Source organism: Oncorhynchus keta, chromosome 27 (genome assembly GCF_023373465.1).
Source record: "Oncorhynchus keta strain PuntledgeMale-10-30-2019 chromosome 27, Oket_V2, whole genome shotgun sequence".
NCBI lineage: Eukaryota > Metazoa > Chordata > Actinopteri > Salmoniformes > Salmonidae > Oncorhynchus > Oncorhynchus keta.
In genome coordinates, this window is record NC_068447.1 from 38,897,674 (window position 1) to 38,918,788 (window position 21,115).

General features: G+C 47.3%; 1 protein-coding gene across 12 annotated transcripts in view; it reads right to left on the reverse strand.

Annotated features, from left to right (window-relative positions):
• Positions 1-21,115, reverse strand: part of LOC118359984 (basement membrane-specific heparan sulfate proteoglycan core protein-like) — a 154,600-nt gene that overhangs the window by 70,580 nt on the left and 62,905 nt on the right. For 11 of the 12 annotated variants that reach the window (XM_035738966.2, XM_035738954.2, XM_035738960.2 and 8 more), the window contains exons 4-23: positions 17,969-18,078; positions 16,417-16,475; positions 15,727-15,899; positions 14,200-14,325; positions 13,728-13,928; positions 13,360-13,479; positions 13,084-13,215; positions 11,211-11,355; positions 10,092-10,243; positions 8,519-8,659; positions 5,177-5,340; positions 4,569-4,748; positions 3,730-3,926; positions 3,323-3,470; positions 2,888-3,015; positions 1,865-1,951; positions 1,693-1,751; positions 1,297-1,358; positions 827-967; positions 150-323 (exon numbers count right to left, since the gene is read on the reverse strand). In XM_035738966.2, the coding sequence (XP_035594859.1) occupies positions 150-323; positions 827-967; positions 1,297-1,358; positions 1,693-1,751; positions 1,865-1,951; positions 2,888-3,015; positions 3,323-3,470; positions 3,730-3,926; positions 4,569-4,748; positions 5,177-5,340; positions 8,519-8,659; positions 10,092-10,243; positions 11,211-11,355; positions 13,084-13,215; positions 13,360-13,479; positions 13,728-13,928; positions 14,200-14,325; positions 15,727-15,899; positions 16,417-16,475; positions 17,969-18,078 (2,699 nt within the window). Of the gene's footprint in view, positions 1-149; positions 324-826; positions 968-1,296; positions 1,359-1,692; positions 1,752-1,864; positions 1,952-2,887; positions 3,016-3,322; positions 3,471-3,729; positions 3,927-4,568; positions 4,749-5,176; positions 5,341-8,518; positions 8,660-10,091; positions 10,244-11,210; positions 11,356-13,083; positions 13,216-13,359; positions 13,480-13,727; positions 13,929-14,199; positions 14,326-15,213; positions 15,247-15,726; positions 15,900-16,416; positions 16,476-17,968; positions 18,079-21,115 lie in introns of all 12 variants that reach the window. The other variant, XM_035738964.2, reaches the window with a different exon arrangement.

The following is a 21,115-nucleotide window of genomic DNA, read 5'->3' on the forward strand; positions in this document are numbered from 1 at the left end:
ATCTTCCTCCTCTTCCCTCTCTCCCCAGTCTCCCCTTATCTCCACTCGCTCTCCCCTCTCTCCCCTTGTCTCCACTCTCTCCCCTTATCTCCACTCTCTCCCCTTATCTCCACTCTCTCCCCTTATCTCCACTCTCTCCCCTCTCTCACCTTGTCTCCTCTGAAGCTGTCTGGTAGGACCCAGTAGTAGATGTCCTTGGGGATGTCAGAGAAGGAGCGGTACGCCACCCCCGAGGAGCCTCTCTGAGTGATGCCGTCTGTGATTGTTCTGGTATTGGCTCCGTTGGAGAGGGAGAAGAGCTGACCATTCACACCGCCACGGACCTGGGGGACACAAACACACTTTAGACCCATGACACCTCTCCTCAAAGTACAAGCTAAAAGGGCGCGGGTACATTAAGACAGGCTCAATGTACTGCTGTGGTTTGGGACGTGCTTGTACATTCCTTGTATTTCCTGACCCCTAAAGTGTCTGCACTACTTCTCCCATGAGCTGTAGAGCATGCTTCTTCAACTCACAGTGCTAACACACTTGATTCAGCAAATCGTCAAGCACCATGATGAGCTGATTATTTCAAAGTGCACTGGTCCTTCACACCCAGTGTATCTCCAGGACCAGAGCTGGAAACTCCCGGCTTGCAGTAGAAAACAGTTTGTCTGTTGGCTGACTGTTAGGAGTCAGTATAGTATGGTTACTCCCATGCTAGTGCCAGTGCGTGTACATTCCTTTTTATTTTCAGATCCCTAAATGTGCCCCCCCCAGTCCACTAACTCCCATGCCCTATATAAGTTGTGTGTGTGAGTGCTAGTAAGGCCGGGCCACTGACCTGGTCTCGGCTCCACGTGGAGCTGACACACTGCTTGGTGACGCCCATACAGAAGCACTGCAGACAGCCCTCTGGGTTGTCCTCCGTCAGGTGGAAGGAGCCGCTCTTACACTCGTCACACTGCGACCCCGCCACGTTGGACTGCAACGCACAGAAAACATCAGCCACACACATCTGCCATGAAACCCTGGCTGTCCGACCGGCTCATCAGTCACTGTCTGTAATCGTGAAGGATGACTGTACAACGGCAGCTAAGCTAAACGGGCTCAGGTTTATGACTGCCTCTATGAACTGACAATGGTGTTCGTGTTGGTGATTGAGAGTGTACTCTTCTACTATGGCATATCAAAACTTCTACATCTAATATAAAGTACAGTAGGCCATAAAGTACAGTAGGCCATAAAGTACAGTAGGCCATAAAGTACAATAGGCCATAAAGTACAGTAGGCCATAGCAATGTAGTATGTTACCTTGCAGGCGCATGGTCTGCTGTCGGAATTCACTGTTCCTCGAATATCACACTTTGAGTTTGCTGAAGGAGGGAGGGAGAGACAGAGGGTGGGGAGATGGATCAACACCTGGGGGTGCTCCACCAACTCTAACCCCTTCACAATCACTCAACATACCAGGCCAATGACCACACCTTCTCAGCAGGTATGATTGATGTTAATAATTACACTGGGTCAAGACCAGGGCTCTTAAAGGTAAAGTAGGACATAAAGCATGGCATGCACTATAAAGCAGAGTCATAATTTATATGTACAAATGTCTCGGTAAAACTGTCCAGGTGAATAACTTTCCTAACACATTTAAGCCTAAAAATGTACGTCCCCCCCCCCCCCAAAAAAAAAACAAGAAACACTCACGGGTTGTAAAACATTTGCCATTGGGCTGCAATGGGTTACCCTGATACCCAGATGCACACCTATGGGGGAAAAACAAACACTTCCATCAACATCTTTTATAACTATTCCATATATACTAAAGCTAGCATTTCTTTAAAGAAGGAGGTAAAAGTGGAAAATGTCACTTCCTTACTTTTCACAGCGACGGCCGGTGTAGCCTGGCGCGCAGGCGTCGCACGTGGCCTGGGAGTCATGGTCCAGGAAACAGGTGTCGGAGAACCTGAGGAGTCACAAACAAACGTCACAGGATTTGGACATTAATATTTACAGCTGCCAGTTAATAGGTAGCGAGAGGGGTCACAAGTTGACAACACCAGCAATGTATGAATAAGCCCAATGCTCTTCTGGAGTGCTTAGTGAATCTACCCAATATGGACGTAAACCTGCTGTGTGAAAAAGCTCTTTCCATCTCTCTGTCTCTCTCCCACGCTGTGTTTGTCTGTGTGAGTATGTGTCACACAGGCTCACACAGGAAAGCTACTCCGAATTTTTAAAATTGATTTTACATTTATTTAACTAGGCAAGTCAGTTAAGAACAAATTCTTATTTTCAATGACGGCCTAAATATCGCTAACCAAGCTACCAATTACATCTCAAGTTAAGCTACACTAAAGTTACCCTTAAGAAAAGTATAGTTACACTATATAGTTCACTACATCCAAAAATGATCATATGTTAAATCTGAAATGTCAGACTGCAAATCAACAGAACAGATCACTATGTGGTCATATGCTAACAGAATGTAGAAACGTGCCTATTAAACACACAAACTATGTTTCAAGTGAGAATTAGGCAGGTCTGATGCCGAGAGAAAAATAAAAATAAAAAATGATTGCCTACTTCTTGCAAAAAAAGTAGTATGTAGTTCCAGTAGTGAGCTATACCGCAGCATGGCAAAAAAGTGATTAACTACTGAAAACACTACCTAGATTTGAATTCAGTTCAACTACCGCCAAACTACTGGAAAAGGTAGTTAAATTACTATTCGAACTACATGTAGTTCACTACTCCCCAACTCCGGTGTACTGTATGTGTGTGTGTGTGTGTGTGTGTGTGTGTGTGTGTGTGTGTGTGTGTGTGTGTGTGTGTGTGTGTGTGTGTGTGTGTGTGTGTGTGTGTGTGTGTGTGTGTGTGTGACCTCATGGTGACCCCTCACCTGCGGGATGTCTCAGTGTATGGGCAGGGACAGGGCTTGCAGTCATCGGGGCGACCTCGCCTGGGGTCACCGAAGTAGCCTGGTCTGCACTTGTCACACTGAGGACCTTCAGTGTTGTGCTGACAGCTCTGATGGAGGGAGAGGAACGTAGTTCAGTTACTACCTCTATATTATGTACACTTGTCCACAGGTCATTGAACAAATAATGTGCAGCAAATGACTGGTACTTTTGCAAACAGCTACTACAGTCAGGTTAACAATTCAGCCACTGACTGTGAGAGCCACCAACTCAATGCGTTTGCTAGACATTCGCGACACTTGCAACAGATTCAATTTACAGCTGAAAGACATAGAGGTCGAATACAACTTCAAAGCTTTGACATTCACAGCCAGGCTTTAGTATAATGATAACGTTGTGTTGTGAGGAGTCCTCACCAGACAGTGTCCACTGATGGGGTCGCAAGCGCTGGCGTGTCCGTTACAGTTACATCCAGCACAGGATCCCAGGAAGTTCCCCCCAGACACACGCTCAAAGCCAGTGGAGCACTGTTCACAGGACAGTCCTGAGTAGCCAGGGGGACACCTGGGAGGAACACACACCATGGAAGCCATTACAACTGTCCACAGAAACTATCCTACAATTCAAACACAGTACAATACAATGCTATGCTAATTGATTTACCGTATACCCACAGTTGCAAGAACTAAAATGTTCTCAGCACTCCTCCTCTTTTTTGTCCCGGTTTAAGTCACTTTTTAGTGCCCGTGACTCTATGGAGCGATAACAAACAACATCTAATTCAAATCTTAACCTCGGCTGAAGTCAGTCTATGGAATCTCACCTGCACTCCTCCACATCTTTGGCATTGTCATGGATGTTGTACTCCACAGTGGTGGTGTCCATGACGATGTCGCTGAGCGCCACGCTCACCATGTGGTTGTCGTAGACGGTGCGGATGCTAATGCTCTCCAGGCTGGCCAGCGTCATCATCAGGTCCTCACGGGACACCTGGCGACCCGACGAGTGCTGCCAGTTGTCCTACATGAACACACACAAACCATCGGAGGTCAGACATTGATCATGTTCACACACGGCCCAGAAGGCTACATTTAAAACAATGGTTATTAACTGCACCATGGAAGGATTAGACAGCAACATGTCAGCCAATATAGGATCATAGATAAGGTGTAGACAAATGATCTTAAACCACTGATCTTATACTGCTGGGATCATCAATTACATTCAGCAGATTTTTTTCTACAAATAATTTGTCGACTGCAATTTGACCGCAAGAAAGCCCTAATAGATCATATTGGACTAAAACATAATCATTTCAAACCTTGCTTACATTCGTATACAATCACATACTGTATATCTCTATTATGTGTGGGAATACCTTGGAACACATTTCCAAAATAGAAATCAACTGGAGCTGATTTTCTGGTATTTATACAGTCTTTTATGTCTAACAATAAAAAGCAAATGTGTGTTTTGGGATGGGTCCAAATAAAATCGCCCTTGGGATAAATTTGGCCCGTTGGCCGCCGGTTGGGGAACCCTGCTATACTGTACAAATAAGGACTAGAGACAGTTACATTGTTTTGTTCATAAAGAGCTTGACAAAGTGTATATGAACCAAACTAAGCTAAAAGTGGGGTGGTTGTTGGCAGATGGACCCACCTCAGTAAACTTGATCTCCTTCTGGTTGACCTCTCTGGAGGGGGTGGGGTTGCCCCTGCGGTAGACCAGTCTCTGACCGTTCCCGGTCAGGACCACGTCTGGTTTCTCCTCAGGCTCAGTCTCGCCACGGGCCAGCGTGTAGCGCACCTTGTACTTCAGGGACCCTCCATAGGAGTCAATCTAAATAAACAGACATTCAGCCGCCGTAACGAAACGTAAGCCATTAATAAGAGTAACACAAGCAGTGTAGGGGAGCGTCTTCCTTTGAATATAACTTAACTTAAACATTTCTGACACACTTTCTGTGTGCTGACACTTTTAGATGTGCATTTAAATGTCTAATTCATATAGTAGTTATCTTGCTGGTGTAAGATCATTTCAACATGATGTCAAGGTGAGTCATTGGGGAGACAAGGGTTATGTTCTCCTGCTCAGAGGTTACTGATGCATGCCAAACCATACCAACGCCTGGATAGGCCACATCCTATGGTATAGCAGTATGGTGCCTGACGTGGCATGCAACCATTGGTTGATGCATGCAACGCCTAAACAGGGGAACACGGCAAAAGTAGTGCAGAGCAGGAATTGATGTAGTGATGACGCCGCACCTTGTTTCCCAGGAACTGGCGTGGCAGCGTCCAAAATGAATCAAGGATGAGGAAGCGCCGTGATAGGTCGACTAGCTGGAACTCCTCTTCCTCTGGGTTGATGAGGAGCTGAGTGGAGGAGAGAGGAGGGGTGCCCGGCCGAGAGGGGTAAGTCACGTTCACTCCTGGAGTTAGGGAGGGAGGCAGGGAAAATGAAATAAGAGTTTTCTTGTACCAGTTATGACATTCATGCAATAAACAAACGTTTTCATGCTTAAAACCTCTTAAATGGGGAGCCTATTAGATTTGTTTTATTTAATTCAGTCTGGTATGAGAACGGTAGCCTCTATCTGCAAAAGCAGGGTGTCTGCAGACAGCTTGGTTATCTTAGTTATTGATCAGTGCCTTAAAATCTTTGGTGTGACTTACTACCATATATGGGCATACGAATCTAGAAGGGGAGGCCCGAGCCAATGACCTCATTTCAAGACGCCTGCTACCTACATTCCGGTTAGCGTTGTGAAGCATAAACTAAATAAACACAGAAAGCCGGGACTCCTCAGATCATGAGGGCGGTCTTATTTGTCTGCCTGTGACCTACCGTTATTGATCTCCAGCCCAGAGAGTCAAAATGCTTATTTTACACAACGTTTTCACCAAACAGCTTCCAAGGCAAGCTTCCATTTGGTCTGTGTTTGAGCTATAGCTACATGGGGGGTATGAAATGAATCCTTCGGTTGATAGGAATCTAATGTTATCAGATGATGTGTGACTTAATGGCAACATCAAATGTCCACCGAGTGACTATATCTTGGCGCATGAAAAAATATGATGTTGCCTGCTTACGAGCCGAAGGCATCCATGACACAGGGGATTGGCTACTACACCACCTTGGCAGTCTTGTAGCCAATGAGAGAAGCTTTCCAGGGATATGCAGTGGACCTGGGTGGGACAGAGCAAGGCCAAGAACATTTAGTGTGTACTATTGAACACTTTTTGTATTCGGCGCATGTGACAAAGTTTGATGTGAACTATTGCTACCCGGCTCAGAGATGAGATGCATAGAGCACGCTACATTACATTGTAAACAGATTTCATGGCTTTAATTTCATGGCTTTAGCATAAAAGATGGCTTCTCCAAGGAGAAAAAAAACGGGTGGGGGGAGAATATTGAACAGGAAGCTAAAAAGAAGGAAGCTATGAATAAGTATACCGATATAGAAGCTTTGAATCTAATACTGGTCGGACTCGGATCAGGGGAGCGATTTGGACAACGAGGATTAAGACTCGGCTGACGAAGATTGCCTTCTAGAAGGATTGGATCCACTTTCAGATCTGTACGTAAATGATTTTCATGACTTTATGTATCTAATCTACTATATGCACTTTGTTTTTATAAGTTGTCTGCTTTTCATGGTTTGAATTTAGTTTACATAGTAACAAGTCATTTCAATGTCAGACAATATCTACTTTGGAATTATAAACTCAGCAAACAAAGAAACGTCCCTTTTTCAGGACCCCGTCTTTCAGAGACAATTCGTAAAAATCCATATAACTTCACATATCTTCATTGTAAAGGGTTTTAACACTGTTTCACATGCTTGTTCAATGAACCATAAACAATTAATGAACATGCACCTGTGGAACGGTCGTTAAGACACTAACAGCTTACAGACGGTAGGAAAGTAAGGTCACAGTTATGAAAACTTAGGACACTAACAAAGCCTTTCTACTGATTCTGAAAAACACCAAAATAAAGATGCATAGGGTCACTGCTCAGATGAGCAGTGTGATAGTGCCTTAGGCATGTTGTAAGGAGGCATGAGAACTGCAGATGTGGCCAGGGAAATAAATTGCAATGTCCATACTGCGAGACACCTAAGACAGCGTTATAGGGAGACAGGACAGACAGCTGATCATCCTCGCAGTGGCAGACTACGTGTAACAACACCTGCACAGGATTGGTACATCCGAACATCACACCTGCGGGACAGGTACAGGATGGCAACAACAACTGCCCAAGTTACACAAGAAAAGCACAATCCCTCCATCAGTGCTCTGACTGTCCGCAATAGGCGGAGAGAGGCTGGATGAGCCATTTTTTTTGCCCAGATGGCCACCGATTTTTAAACCCTTGTATTGGTCAGCCTGTTGCGTTCTTTAGTGTGTGTGTTCCCAAACAAGGACCAGTTGCGCCCTGAGGCAGCTGATGTTGGTGGCATTTGATCCAAAGTCAGATCCAAAGTCCCTTCTACCAGGTGGCTGATGAGATATGTTGGCATGACTGCCATATTGCATCTCCATCCCAAAGCCATTGCTTGGAAGTGTACTTCGCCAGACTGCCAAGAACCTTGCAGTCATCCAGGTCAAGGTGGAGAGACATGGTAGCGATGACACCATAGGCCTGGTTGATCTCTGCACCAGAGAGGATGCTCTAGTCAGCATACTTGAGGTCCAACATGTACGCCGCAGTGTGTATGGGCTTCAGGCAGAAGCCTTCACGCTTTTTGATGTATTTCAGAACTGCAGTTTCCTCTGCTTGGAGCAACAGTGAAGTGGGCAGGGCCGTACGGATTTCTTCTCTTACAAGCAAAGTCTGAACATCAGACAGGATGGCATTGTGTCCCTCAATCCGTGCAATGACTACTGCTATAGGTTTCAGGTATTTCAGACTGCTTACCACTCTCCCCCCAAATACCACACCCAGGAGGATCCTCTGGATGGGGCTGTCCATATCGGCAGACTGATATGGCCATTCCTGGAGAGACTCCTTCCCATCCAAGAGACTGTCCAACATGATGACAACACCACGCCAACGGGTGTTGCTGGGCAGCTTCAATTGTGGCGCTCTTATTCTTCTCATTTTGCTTGGTGAGGTAGATTGCTGCTATAACTTGATGACCCTTCACATACCTAACCCTTTCCGTCGCTCTCTTGTCGAGTGTATCCATTATTTTCAGTGCCCTGATGTCCTTGAGGAGCAGATTCAAGGCATGAGCAGCACAGCCAATGGGTGTGATTTGAGGGTTGGACGGTGTGTGCTTGATCTTGTGTGTTCTGAACTATGTAACTCCTATCTATCTTCTGATCATTTCCTCATAATCTCCCAGATGTCTTATTTTCAGATATACCATGTTTCCGCATGCCAGAATCATGTAATTACACATAGCAGTTACTTTTGGGTATGTCTATTTAGGCGGAAATCTACACTTTGCCATTACGTTTAAGAGGTTAAAGACCTTTTTTATGTTCAGTAAAATCAATTACAAATGTCTCGACTTTTTCGCAAAATGTTTAGTTAAGAAAAAATGACATTAATCATGACGTGTATGACAGGCATTAGTATTTGGTGAAGTCCAGTACCTTTGAAGTCGTCCTCGTCAGTGAAGCGCAGATTGATCTGGTTTCGGTAGCGTCCAGTGTTCCCACAGTTCTTGGTGATGCCGAAGCAGAAGCAGGAGATACAACGTCCCTCCACACTGAAGTGACCGTCGGGACAGTTTCCTGGTGACGATGAGAGAGGATGACAAAACTGAACGAAAGGACAGTACGGTGCAAATAGAATACATTAAACAGACATAGACCAGGCAAATAGATGCAGACAGATATAACATTTTAGGCATTTCATATACTCCCAAAGCCATTTTATTATTGAAATAATTCATTATATGGTCTTTATACAGTGTTGTGGTGGAGCTGCTGGAACCATGCTGGAAAGGACAATGTGAGAAGGAAAGATCAGAGCCAACAGGGTATGGTTTGTGTTGGCTCTGTAGTGGGAATCAGGTATTGTGTACTACTCTTCCCTGGAATGTGCTATCCTCTCCAGCATGGTCCCAGCAGCTATCCTCTCCAGCATGGTCCCAGCAGCTATCCTCTCCAGCATGGTTCCAGCAGCTATCCTTTCCAGCATGGTCCCAGCAGCTATCCTCTCCAGCATGGTCCCAGCAGCTATCCTCTCCAGCATGGTCCCAGCAGCTATCCTCTCCAGCATGGTCCCAGCAGCTATCCTCTCCAGCATGGTCCCAGCAGCTATCCTTTCCAGCATGGTCCCAGCAGCTATGGTGGATGTCCTTTCCAGCATGGTCCCAGCAGCTATGGTGGATGTCCTTTCCAGAATGGTCCCAGCAGCTATGGTGGTTGTCTTTTCCAGCATGGTCCCAGCAGCTATCCTTTCCAGCATGGTCCCAGCAGATATGGTGGTTGTCCTCTCCAGCATGGTCCCAGCAGCTATGGTGGATGTCCTTTCCAGCATGGTCCCAGCAGATATGGTGGTTGTCCTCTCCAGCATGGTCCCAGCAGCTATGGTGGATGTCCTTTCCAGAATGGTCCCAGCAGCTATGGTGGTTGTCTTTTCCAGCATGGTCCCAGCAGCTGTCCTTTCCAGCATGGTCCCAGCAGATATGGTGGTTGTCCTTTCCAGCATGGTCCCAGCAGATATGGTGGATGTCCTTTCCAGCATGGTCCCAGCAGCTATGGTGGTTGTCCTTTCCAGCATGGTCCCAGCAGCTATCCTTTCCAGCATGGTCCCAGCAGATATGGTGGATGTCCTCTCCAGCATGGTCCCAGCAGATATGGTGGATGTCCTTTCCAGCATGGTCCCAGCAGCTATGGTGGTTGTCCTTTCCAGCATGGTCCCAGCAGCTATCCTTTCCAGCATGATTCCAGCAGCTATGTTGGATGTTCTTTACAGCATGGTCCCAGCAGATATGGTGGATGTCCTTTCCAGCATGGTCCCAGCAGCTATGGTGGTTGTCCTTTCCAGCATGGTCCCAGCAGCTATCCTTTCCAGCATGATTCCAGCAGCTATGTTGGATGTTCTTTACAGCATGGTCCCAGCAGCTTTGATGGAACCATGCATAACCAAGCCAGCTCAGATCAGCTAGGCATGGCTTAGCTTGGCCCTATAGTGTGATTCAGGCAATAGAATACATACCTGGTTTCTGTGTGAGGCTGAGCACCCCATCAGGGATACCAAACACAAGGCCTTTGGCGTTGATGGCCTCACAGGTGTACGCCCCCTGGTCCGCCTCCTTTACGTCACGGATGGTCAGGCTGCCACGCCCATTCTCACTGGTCAATGAGATCCTGGGAAGACCGATACATATACATTGCTTACATTACACTGATGCTTCAACCACTGCAGCCTGTGTTCGACTCACCTCTAACCAAACAGTGACGATTCACTTTTCAAAGTTAACACTGGAGTGTCTAAAGGGTGTTCAGAGGACAAGGAATATTATGACTCTATATCTCTTTCCTGAACTGACATATTGCTACAGGAAGTGCCATACAGCCTACTCTCTGCAACTTTAGGCTTTCAGAATGGTATTTAATAGTGAATGAGTTAACTGTAGGAGTTTATTTTGACAGATAATATAGCATAATATAGCACTTTACTGTATAAAACAGCCATTCAATGGATGTACAGTAAGCTCTGTTATTGGACAAGATTGGCCACAAAGCAATAATTGAATAACTCAATACTTAATGACAGAAGTGTTTGAAAGATGAGTCTTCTTTGAATCAAGTCAAACATGACTTGTCTGTAGATATATGACAGTGCTTAATCAGCAATGCATGAAATGCTGCATTTTGTGGCCTATCGAGATTGGATAGCGGACAAATCCTCAGTCATTTTAAAATCGTTATGGTCTGTTTCCAATCAATTATACGCAAGACTCATTTCACACAATCCCACAAATTAATCCCGGCTTTCTTTCCAGAGCTATCACCGCACAGATCAACACTCTCTTCCATAATGGCATCAGACAGACAGAGTTTGACGAGAAGCCAGTTGTATCACGCAACAGAGGGGTTCAGAACTCCACATGAAATACTTGTATGATGCATATCAACTTTAATGTCATTTTCTAGAGTCGAATGTTTGCCAACACTCACACACACATTTTCAAACACAACATAACATCCCATCGATTCAGGAGTCATTCAGAATGGGGCCATTGGCCTAAATGTCGAACTAAGTTTGTGATAAGAGCTGTTATGGGGTGAACCAGACAAGGTTGGAAGGAGTAGGAGGACTGTACCAACTCACCTGCCACTGATGGGGATATGGCCCCAGTTGAGCCTCCAGGTGATGATGGGGGTGGGAACACCAACTGCCACACAGTTGAAAGTCACCGTCTCCCCCCGCTCCGCCTCAATAGATTCCTCCGGGGGACTGGTCACTGTGGGAGGAGCTTAAAGGGAAAGTTATGAGAAAACAACATGAGCATCTATAAAGCCAAGGATGCATGCACTGTGTGACGCATGATGGCGCACACACATTTCAAAACTAGTCCCCACTACCCAACCCCAATTTAAAAAGTTCGGAAAAATATAACTGTACACGGTACAAAGAAAGACTACACAGGTGAGAGGCAGAGGGATGCACGGGGTGACTACACAGGTGAGAGGCAGAGGGATGCACGGGGTGACTACACAGGTGAGAGGCAGAGGGATGAACAGGGTGACTACACAGGTGAGAGGCAGAGGGATGCACGGGGTGACTACACAGGTGAGAGGCAGAGGGATGCACGGAGTGACTACACAGGTGAGAGTCAGAGGGATGCACGGGGTGACTACACAGGTGAGAGGCAGAGGGATGCACGGGTGACTACACAGGTGAGAGGCAGAAGGATGCACGGAGTGACTACACAGGTGAGAGGCAGAGGGATGCACGGGGTGACTACACAGGTGAGAGGCAGAGGGATGCACGGGGTGACTACACAGGTGAGAGGCAGAGGGATGCACGGGGTGACTACACAGGTGAGAGGCAGAGGGATGCACGGGGTGACTACACAGGTGAGAGGCAGAGGGATGCACGGGGTGACTACACAGGTGAGAGGCAGAGGGATGCACGGGGTGACTACACAGGTGAGAGGCAGAGGGATGCACGGAGTGACTACACAGGTGAGAGGCAGAGGGATGCACGGGGTGACTACACAGGTGAGAGGCAGAGGGATGCACGGAGTGACTACACAGGTGAGAGGCAGAGGGATGCACGGAGTGACTACACAGGTGAGAGGCAGAGGGATGCACGGAGTGACTACACAGGTGAGAGGCAGAGGGATGCACGGGGTGACTACACAGGTGAGAGGCAGAGGGATGCACGGAGTGACTACACAGGTGAGAGGCAGAGGGATGCACGGAGTGACTACACAGGTGAGAGGCAGAGGGATGCACGGGGTGACTACACAGGTGAGAGGCAGAGGGATGCACGGGGTGACTACACAGGTGAGAGGCAGAGGGATGCACTGAGTGACTACACAGGTGAGAGGCAGAGGGATGCACGGGGTGACTACACAGGTGAGAGGCAGAGGGATGCACGGAGTGACTACACAGGTGAGAGGCAGAGGGATGCACGGGGTGACTACACAGGTGAGAGGCAGAGGGATGCACGGGGTGACTACACAGGTGAGAGGCAGAGGGATGCACGGGGTGACTACACAGGTGAGAGGCAGAGGGATGCACGGGGTGACTACACAGGTGAGAGGCAGAGGGATGCACGGGGTGACTACACAGGTGAGAGGCAGAGGGATGCACGGGGTGACTACACAGGTGAGAGGCAGAGGGATGCACGGGGTGACTACACAGGTGAGAGGCAGAGGGATGCACGGGGTGACTACACAGGTGAGAGGCAGAGGGATGCACGGAGTGACTACACAGGTGAGAGGCAGAGGGATGCACGGGGTGACTACACAGGTGAGAGGCAGAGGGATGCACGGAGTGACTACACAGGTGAGAGGCAGAGGGATGCACAGAGAAAATGGGGTTGGAGAGAGAAAGGGAAGAGCAAAGAGAAAGGGGGGGGGGTGAGGGAGAGAGAAAATGAGAAAGAGGCTGAGAGAGACAGGGAGCTAGAGCGAGATTGTCAGAGAGACAGGACAGAGAAAGACGGAGAGATGGTATGATGGTCAGGGACTTACTGCAGCCGAACTCATCCGAGCGGTCAGGGCAGTCGGGCTCCTCATCACACTGGTAGCTAGATGGGATGCAGGTGCGGTCACTGAGGCACACAAACTGCTCTGGGGCACATGTGTCACCTGGACCTCTGGTGGCTGGAACACATGAAAGAGATAGAAAATGACTTCATCTTCATTCATGTAAACAAAGAAACTTACAATTGAAAGTGCTTTTTAGTCTAAGGACTAGAAAAGCGGTCCTTTAATGTTCAATCAATAAACGTGGGATGTGGAACTCACGGCAGTCGGTCTCGTCTGAGTTGTCCTCGCAGTCGTTGTCTCCATCACAGCGCCACAGCTTGAGAGCACAGCGGCCGTTCTTACACTTGAACTCATTGGGTTCACAGGGAGAGGGAGTGCCTGGAGCCAGACAGAGGGGCGTGATCAGAGGAGCACTTCAAATCAGACACATTGATCAGGTGTGTTGACATGAAGCAGATGCAAAGCTTTGTGACTGACGATCGTGTGTGTGTGTGTGAAAGGATGATGAAAGGGAGAGATAGAAAAGGGCACACAGACTATTGCCCTCCCCTCTCGCCCTCCTTCTGTGTGCCTCCCTGTGCGTATACTGCACTTTTGAAGTCTTCGTGTGTGTCCCTGATTCTCACCACATCTGAACTCGTCGCTGCCGTCAGAGCAGTCCCTCTCTCCATCGCACAGGTAGTCTCTGGGGACACATTCCCCGTTCTGGCAGGTGGCCTGGTCCACTTTGCAGGGCCCTAGGGGGCCAAGGGGGCGTGTGGACTTCTTGATGGGGGTGGTGGTGGGAGGGGTGGGGGTGGGGGTCACTGGTCCAGGCTGAATCTGATCTGATCAGATCAAAATCAAAAAGAGTTTATAAATACTGCTCACACAGCCATAACCAGGGTTGCCCTGAGATATGGCTGTAGACGCCATGGTGTTAGAAGCCACAGCAAGGCAATAACCAGATATAACGCTCTTCTTAGGATTCAACAAACCTCAGACCCTTTGCCACTACTCCACACTCCACCACACCACACCAATGCCATTTCCACCATACTCCACCACACCAATGCCATTTCCACCACACTCCACCACACCAATGCCATTTCCACTCACCACAATCCAGCTCATCACTCATGTCATTGCAATCCGGTCTGTTGTCACACAGGTACTCCAGAGGGATACAACCCCCATCCTGACACGTGTGCTCATCCTTCATGCAGGGCAGAGGGTTGGGGATCACTGAGAGAGACGGGGGAGGGGGGTGGGGTTCAAGGGTCAGACATGCACGGCTAAAAGGCCACCACACAACACAACGCTTGCTGTTCAGAAGTCTGGTTTAAAACAAGGAGACCTTCCACGGTGGAGGCTGGCGTCACTTTAAAATCGGAAGATGGGCTCATTGTAACGGCTGGAATGGAATGTTATCACAGACGCCATGTGTTTGATTCCATTCCAGTCATTACTATGAACCGTCCTTCGATCACCAGCCTCCACTGACCCTCCTGGGTCACTGCAGGTCATGCTCGGGCCTGGGGCTTCTCAAAGGTCTAACAGCTTACTGTACTGTACCGTAGGTGTACCGTAGGTGGGACATGGCCTGGTTCGATAGGCAATTGAGATCCTTCTGAAGAAACTCTTAACGATTTATACACTACAGAAACTCTGAAGGTTTTATATTTATTTATTTTTTAGCAAAAAGCAATATCTGTAACTATCCTCATGCCATGCAAAAATCTTCGCAGTCCTCTTGGGCAATCCAAAAACCAAAACGTTGTCAGACATCTACTCTAGGTGCACACATGCATAACGTTCCAACTCTCACAGATTTCCAGAGAGCTGGTCGTCATCTCCATGCTCCTCATCCAGAAATAGCTACAGAACAGTCATATCGTTTCTACAGCAGCTCTGGCAGTCTCCGTGCAGCAGGCATGGTACCACACCTGGGTTCAAATACTATTTGACGTCTTTCAAATACTTTTAGCGTTTGCTTCAGCCTGCCTGGAGTTGGCTCTTTTGCTAGTTTTCTACTGGTTCCATTGAGCCATGCATGCTCAATCAAACCCATCTAAAGTATTTAAAATTATTTCCAATAGCATTGAACCCAGGTCGGCATGGTACAGTACAAACCTGGGATAGCCATGGGGTTCACAAGGGGCAGAGCTAGAAACCAGAGAGACAAGTTAAGGACACTACTTAGAGTTCACCTAGCCCTCCTTTTTCTTTATTTTCATATTGTACTGTTTTATTGACAGAAATAGGCCAGAATGATGGGGAGACTTATAGAGGAGAAGTCAAAATAGTGAAGAACGGTGAAAAGAGGGCACCACCTATAACTTTTTTAGCTTGATGCCTTGGGCTGGCTAGCCTAGCTTACTTGAAAGATTGTAATGAGATATGATCAATGTCTGAATTAAATAAAGAATACTACAGGTATGAGACTAGACCTTTTTTCTCTCTCTCACTTGTACAGCATTTATAGTAGGAATATGTCAGTTACAACTTCCTAAAAATGGATGCCATACCTTTGACAACTTCCGAAAATGGATGCCATACCTTTGACAACTTCCTTACATGGAAGCCGCTCCGTACACTGGACAGCCCTGATAATGCGGAGTCAACATTATCCCCTGTGGTCCTTACCTTCTCCCAGGCGTCTGAACTGGAATCCCTGAACAGAGGTGATGTAGGAGGCGATGGTTCCCTCCTTCACCACTCCATACAACACGTTGCGGATCTGATTTTCGTTGTTGTTGTAGTCAGAGCCCACGTCAAGCTCTACAAACACATCCACTCCATTCTGCCTGGGCATCTTCCTAAACAGACCAGGACAGAACCAAGGGGGTTTGTTAGAGACGGACGTGATGACAATAACGATTTGGGGCGGCAGGTAGCTTAGCGGTTTAGAGCGTTGGGCCAGTAACCCGAAAGGTTGCGAATGAAGGTGTAAAATCAGTCGACGTGCCTTTGAGCAAGGCACTTAACCCTAATTGCTCCTGTAAGTGGCTCTGAATAAGAGCCTCTGCTAAATGACTCAAATGTATATTTTGCAGTACAGTGCTCCCATTTGAATTTATGTTTGGCCCGGGGCATATCATGATTTTCTCATGCTAAGAACATTGATTTGTTACACGCAGCTTGGAGACTGTGTTTGCTGAATCAACCAGAGGAGAGTCTAAGATGAAGCCTCAGCATTAGCTCTGGGAACCAAGTCTTCAGATCTCAGACAAGGCTACTCGTCACGCGATCATGGTTCCCTGAACCACCTTTGTTACACCCAGGCTTAAGCAAGTAAAGTAAGTCACAGCATCTGGAGGTGAACAGCGATCTTACTTGATGAGGACCACATTTACAGTCTGGATGCCTGAGATCTTGTTGTACTCTGACTCCAACTGTGGAAGAGAGAAAATAATACTTAGATGGGTATAAACGAGCATACAGATGTTTTAACAAGTTTAAAAACGTTCCTAACAAGTGCTCTTACATACATTGACAGTACAGTACAGTAGTATATTGTACAATAAAGTATATTGACTAAAATGATCTACAGTATTTGACCTGCTGACAGACATGACTTGGCAGTGGAATGCAAGGTGTGAGAATCCTGCCCTGGCCTGTGTAAACCATACAGCCCCTGTGGGGAGGGAGGGATGGATACACAGTGTAGAGAATCTATTTGGCTCTGGGATAGGTCTACTGTGCACTATATCTGGAATAGGCCAACCGTGTACAGTACACGGTTCTAGAATAGGCCTACCGTGTACAGTACACAGTGTATGGTTCTAGAATAGGCCTACCGTGTACAGTACACAGTGTATGGTTTTAGAATAGGCCTACCGTGTACAGTACACAGTGTATGGTTCTAGAATAGACCTACCGTGTACAGTATATGGTTCTAGAATAGGCTGTGTACAGTGTATGGTTCTAGAATAGGCCTACCGTGTACAGTATATGGTTCTAGAATAGGCCGTGTACAGTTTATGCTTTTAGAATAGGCCTACCGTGTACAGTATATGGTTCTAGAATAGGCTGTGTACAGTACACAGTGTATGGTTCTAGAATAGACCTACCGTGTACAGTACACAGTGTATGGTTCTAGAATAGGCTGTGTACAGTTTATGGTTTTAGAATAGGCCTACCGTGTACAGTACACAGTGTATGGTTCTAGAATAGGCCTACCGTGTACAGTACACAGTGTATGGTTCTAGAATAGGCCGTGTACAGTTTATGGTTTTAGAATAGGCCTACCGTGTACAGTATATAGTTCTAGAATAGGCTGTGTACAGTTTATGGTTTTAGAATAGGCCTACCGTGTACAGTACACAGTGTATGGTTCTAGAATAGGCCTACCGTGTACAGTACACAGTGTATGGTTCTAGAATAGGCCGTGTACAGTATATGGTTCTAGAATAGGCCTACCGTGTACAGTACACAGTGTATGGTTCTAGAATAGGCCTACCGTGTACAGTATATAGTTCTAGAATAGGCTGTGTACAGTTTATGGTTTTAGAATAGGCCTACCGTGTACAGTACACAGTGTATGGTTTTAGAATAGGCCTACCGTGTACAGTACACAGTGTATGGTTCTAGAATAGACCTACCGTGTACAGTATATAGTTCTAGAATAGGCTGTGTACAGTTTATGGTTTTAGAATAGGCCTACCGTGTACAGTACACAGTGTATGGTTCTAGAATAGGCCTACCGTGTACAGTACACAGTGTATGGTTCTAGAATAGACCTACCGTGTACAGTATATAGTTCTAGAATAGGCTGTGTACAGTTTATGGTTTTAGAATAGGCCTACCGTGTACAGTACACAGTGTATGGTTTTAGAATAGGCCTACCGTGTACAGTACACAGTGTATGGTTCTAGAATAGGCCTACCGTGTCCACCACCGCATCCGAAATCTCCTGGAAAGACAGCGAGTAGATGTCCTCCATGTCAGGCCTGTACACGATGGAGTCTGTGAAGTTCACCAGAGCTCTGTGGTACGCTAGAACAGAAAGACAACGGTTAGTTTAACCACATAATGACATACAGGAACCACAGCGCACATAAAGGCCAACATAATGTACACAAGGCCACATTTGCATGAGATTTTCCTTTGGTGGTGTTGCCTTGTTCAAAAGGAATTGAGATTCATGTAGAGTTATGCTTGGCTACTGTTTGGGAACAATGTGCCTCTGGCAGAATGTGGATCTATGTTTGGAGAAAGAAACCAGAGAAACATAACTGTGGCTAAATTCAGAGCCATGTACAAATGATGAGGCATAGTTCCATATTGTGGTCTGTAGTAAACCTAAGAACTGGGCCGCATTTACACTCGAACGAGAGGCACAGCAGGCATAAACATGCACACACAAACACACTCTCTGTCTATAACACAAAACGTGCACGTCAGACACACACTTCCGTCAACACTTGTCATACAAATACACACACATCCACACGTGTGGACAAGCACACACAAGTACAAGCACACTGTCAGCAACGGTGGGTCACTCACTACCTTGCGAGCTACACTTTTACTCACAGTGAACAGGTGACATCACAGTTGGAGTTCGATACTTAATGAGAAGGGAGCCCCCAGCCCAGCTACACCCCCAACCCAGGCAGCAGCACTACTATACCAACGGCTGAGGTGAAAAAAGCTCCAGTGAGTGATTCTCGACATTCCCTTCCCATCCATGAAGTCAAACACATCAGAGAGGCTGGGGCTCTACTGCCTATGGAGAACAGAGGCTAGCTAAGCTATGCTGACCTGGCGCTATGCAGTTCATACTCAAATAGGTCATACTATAGATACTGTACTATCCATAGTGGTGGTCTATGGTCGGTTTATGCAACTTATAAAGTGTCACCTTCTGTAGACATACTGTAGGCTACTGTCACTGCTTTTCTACTTGGTCTCCTAGCAACTAAAGAAACAACAACTAATGGTTTGTCTTATTATTACAGGGTCTATTTTTATTGCAGATCTATTTTACTTTCCAAGACGCACATCTTCTCCCATACCACTCACAAATACACCTCCTTTAAATATCCCAGGCCGGCTCACCCTCAGGGTGCACATATTTTCACAACCCTGCCAACCTTGTTGAGCTGGCCTGGGTCTGCCAGATTCTGTTCAGCTCGGTCTCTGCCTGGCCTGGTCCAGGTTGGGGGAAGGAAGTCAATATTTGGGTTCTTTCTTACAGTCAGTTGCTACTTGCCATGGCTCTACTGACGAGTCGTGTTTTCTGTGGGTATACCCTGGACTGGGGCCTCTAGTCAACAGAACACACACACATGCACACATCTTCCCTCCTGTTTTTCTCTTTCAGCCCCCCTTCCTCTCTGCGGTTGAAGTAATTACATACTGCTAGACGACGTGTTGCTGTGTTCCTTATGAGAATGACAGCGTGTGTTCATCATGCTTTAGGAACCCTGTTGTTTAATTAAAAGTTGGATTAAGAGTACCTCACACACACACTGCGTTGAGGGCCTCAGGGGTCTGATAATGATTGTGCCAGTGACAGGGCAGACTGGCCAGCAGCAGTGTTATTTTTATTTCTTTATATTTAACCAGGCAAGTCAGTTAAAAACAAATTCTTATTTTCAATGACAGCCTAGGAACAGTGGGTTAACTGCCTATTCAGGGGCAGAATGACAGATTAGTACCTTGTCAGCTCGGGGGTTTGAACTTGCAACCTTCCGGTCACTAGTCCAATGCTCTAACCACTAGGCTACCCTGCCGCCCCTAATTACAGTTGGTGGTGAGAATCTGCCTTTCAAAGCAGATCTTAGTTTGCTCTAATTACAACGGGACATTGGCACAAGCTGGCCTGGTTCCTCCATGACACCTGCCACTTCTTGTTGCAGAGTGAACAGGCCTCTCGAGTGGCGCAGCGGTCTAAGGCACTGCATTGCATTGCTAGCTGCATTACTACAGATCATGGTTCGATACCGGACTGTGTCACAGCCGGCCGCGTCCGGGAGACCCACGAGGCGACACCCAATCAGCCCAGCGTCGTCCGGGTTAAGGGAGGGTTTGGCCGGTCGGGATGTTCTTGTCCCATCGCGCTCTAGGGACTCCTTGTGGCGGCCGGGCGCATGCACACTGACACGGTCGCCAGCTGTACCGTGTTTCCTCCGACACATTGGTGCGGCTGGCTTCCGGGTTAAGTGAGCATCGTGTCGAGAAGCGGTGCGGCTTGGCGGGGTTGTGTTTCGGGGGACGCATGGCTCTTGACCGTCGCCTCTCCCGAGTCCGTACGGGAGTTGCAGCGATGGGACAAGACTGTAACTACCAAATGGATATGATGAAATTGGGGAGAAAAGTGTTTTTTTTAAAGACTAAAAAATAAACCCACAGAGTGAGCTGACTATCTAGTGTACAGCTGTATAGCCTGGCATGGACATGGTCGACTGTTCCATACAGTCAGCCGGGCCTAAAAGGATATATTGTATGGTTTGAAAACAGTACCAGAAGACAAGCAACATCAAAAGGGCTGACCAAAGGGCCTCATTTGACCCACAGATAATCTAATCACTTCCCTTGGCACTTGCCCTGCAGCGAACAGACACACACACACACCCAGTAACAGACATTAGCCCTGTCTCCTCTGAGCTCTCCGCTCTGCTGACACGTCACGGCCTGGTGAGCACACTCAGTGCCCATGAGTTTTTGATTACAGCGTTGGGCTGTGCCCTTAATGCTTAACGAAGGCTCCCTGGCCTGCTCTCTCTATGTCCTCTCCCTCTCTCGCTCTTTTCCTCCTCTTATCCCTCTCTCTGACGAGCATTCTGCCGAATGCCACTTACGGGAACATCCCCCGTCAAGCACCACCAAGGGTGATGAAACTGCCTGCCGAGAGTGAGAGAATGCGGGGGAGAAAAAATGAGCCTGGAAAAATAGCGTTCCAAACTCTTAATTCATAAACGCATTTAGTTATTAAAGCTGTGCAGCAGAAATGTGGCGGTTTTGTGAGGCGAGCCGCCCCCCCCTCTGAACACACAGAGGCCTGTAGCAAAAGACAAAGAGCTGATTG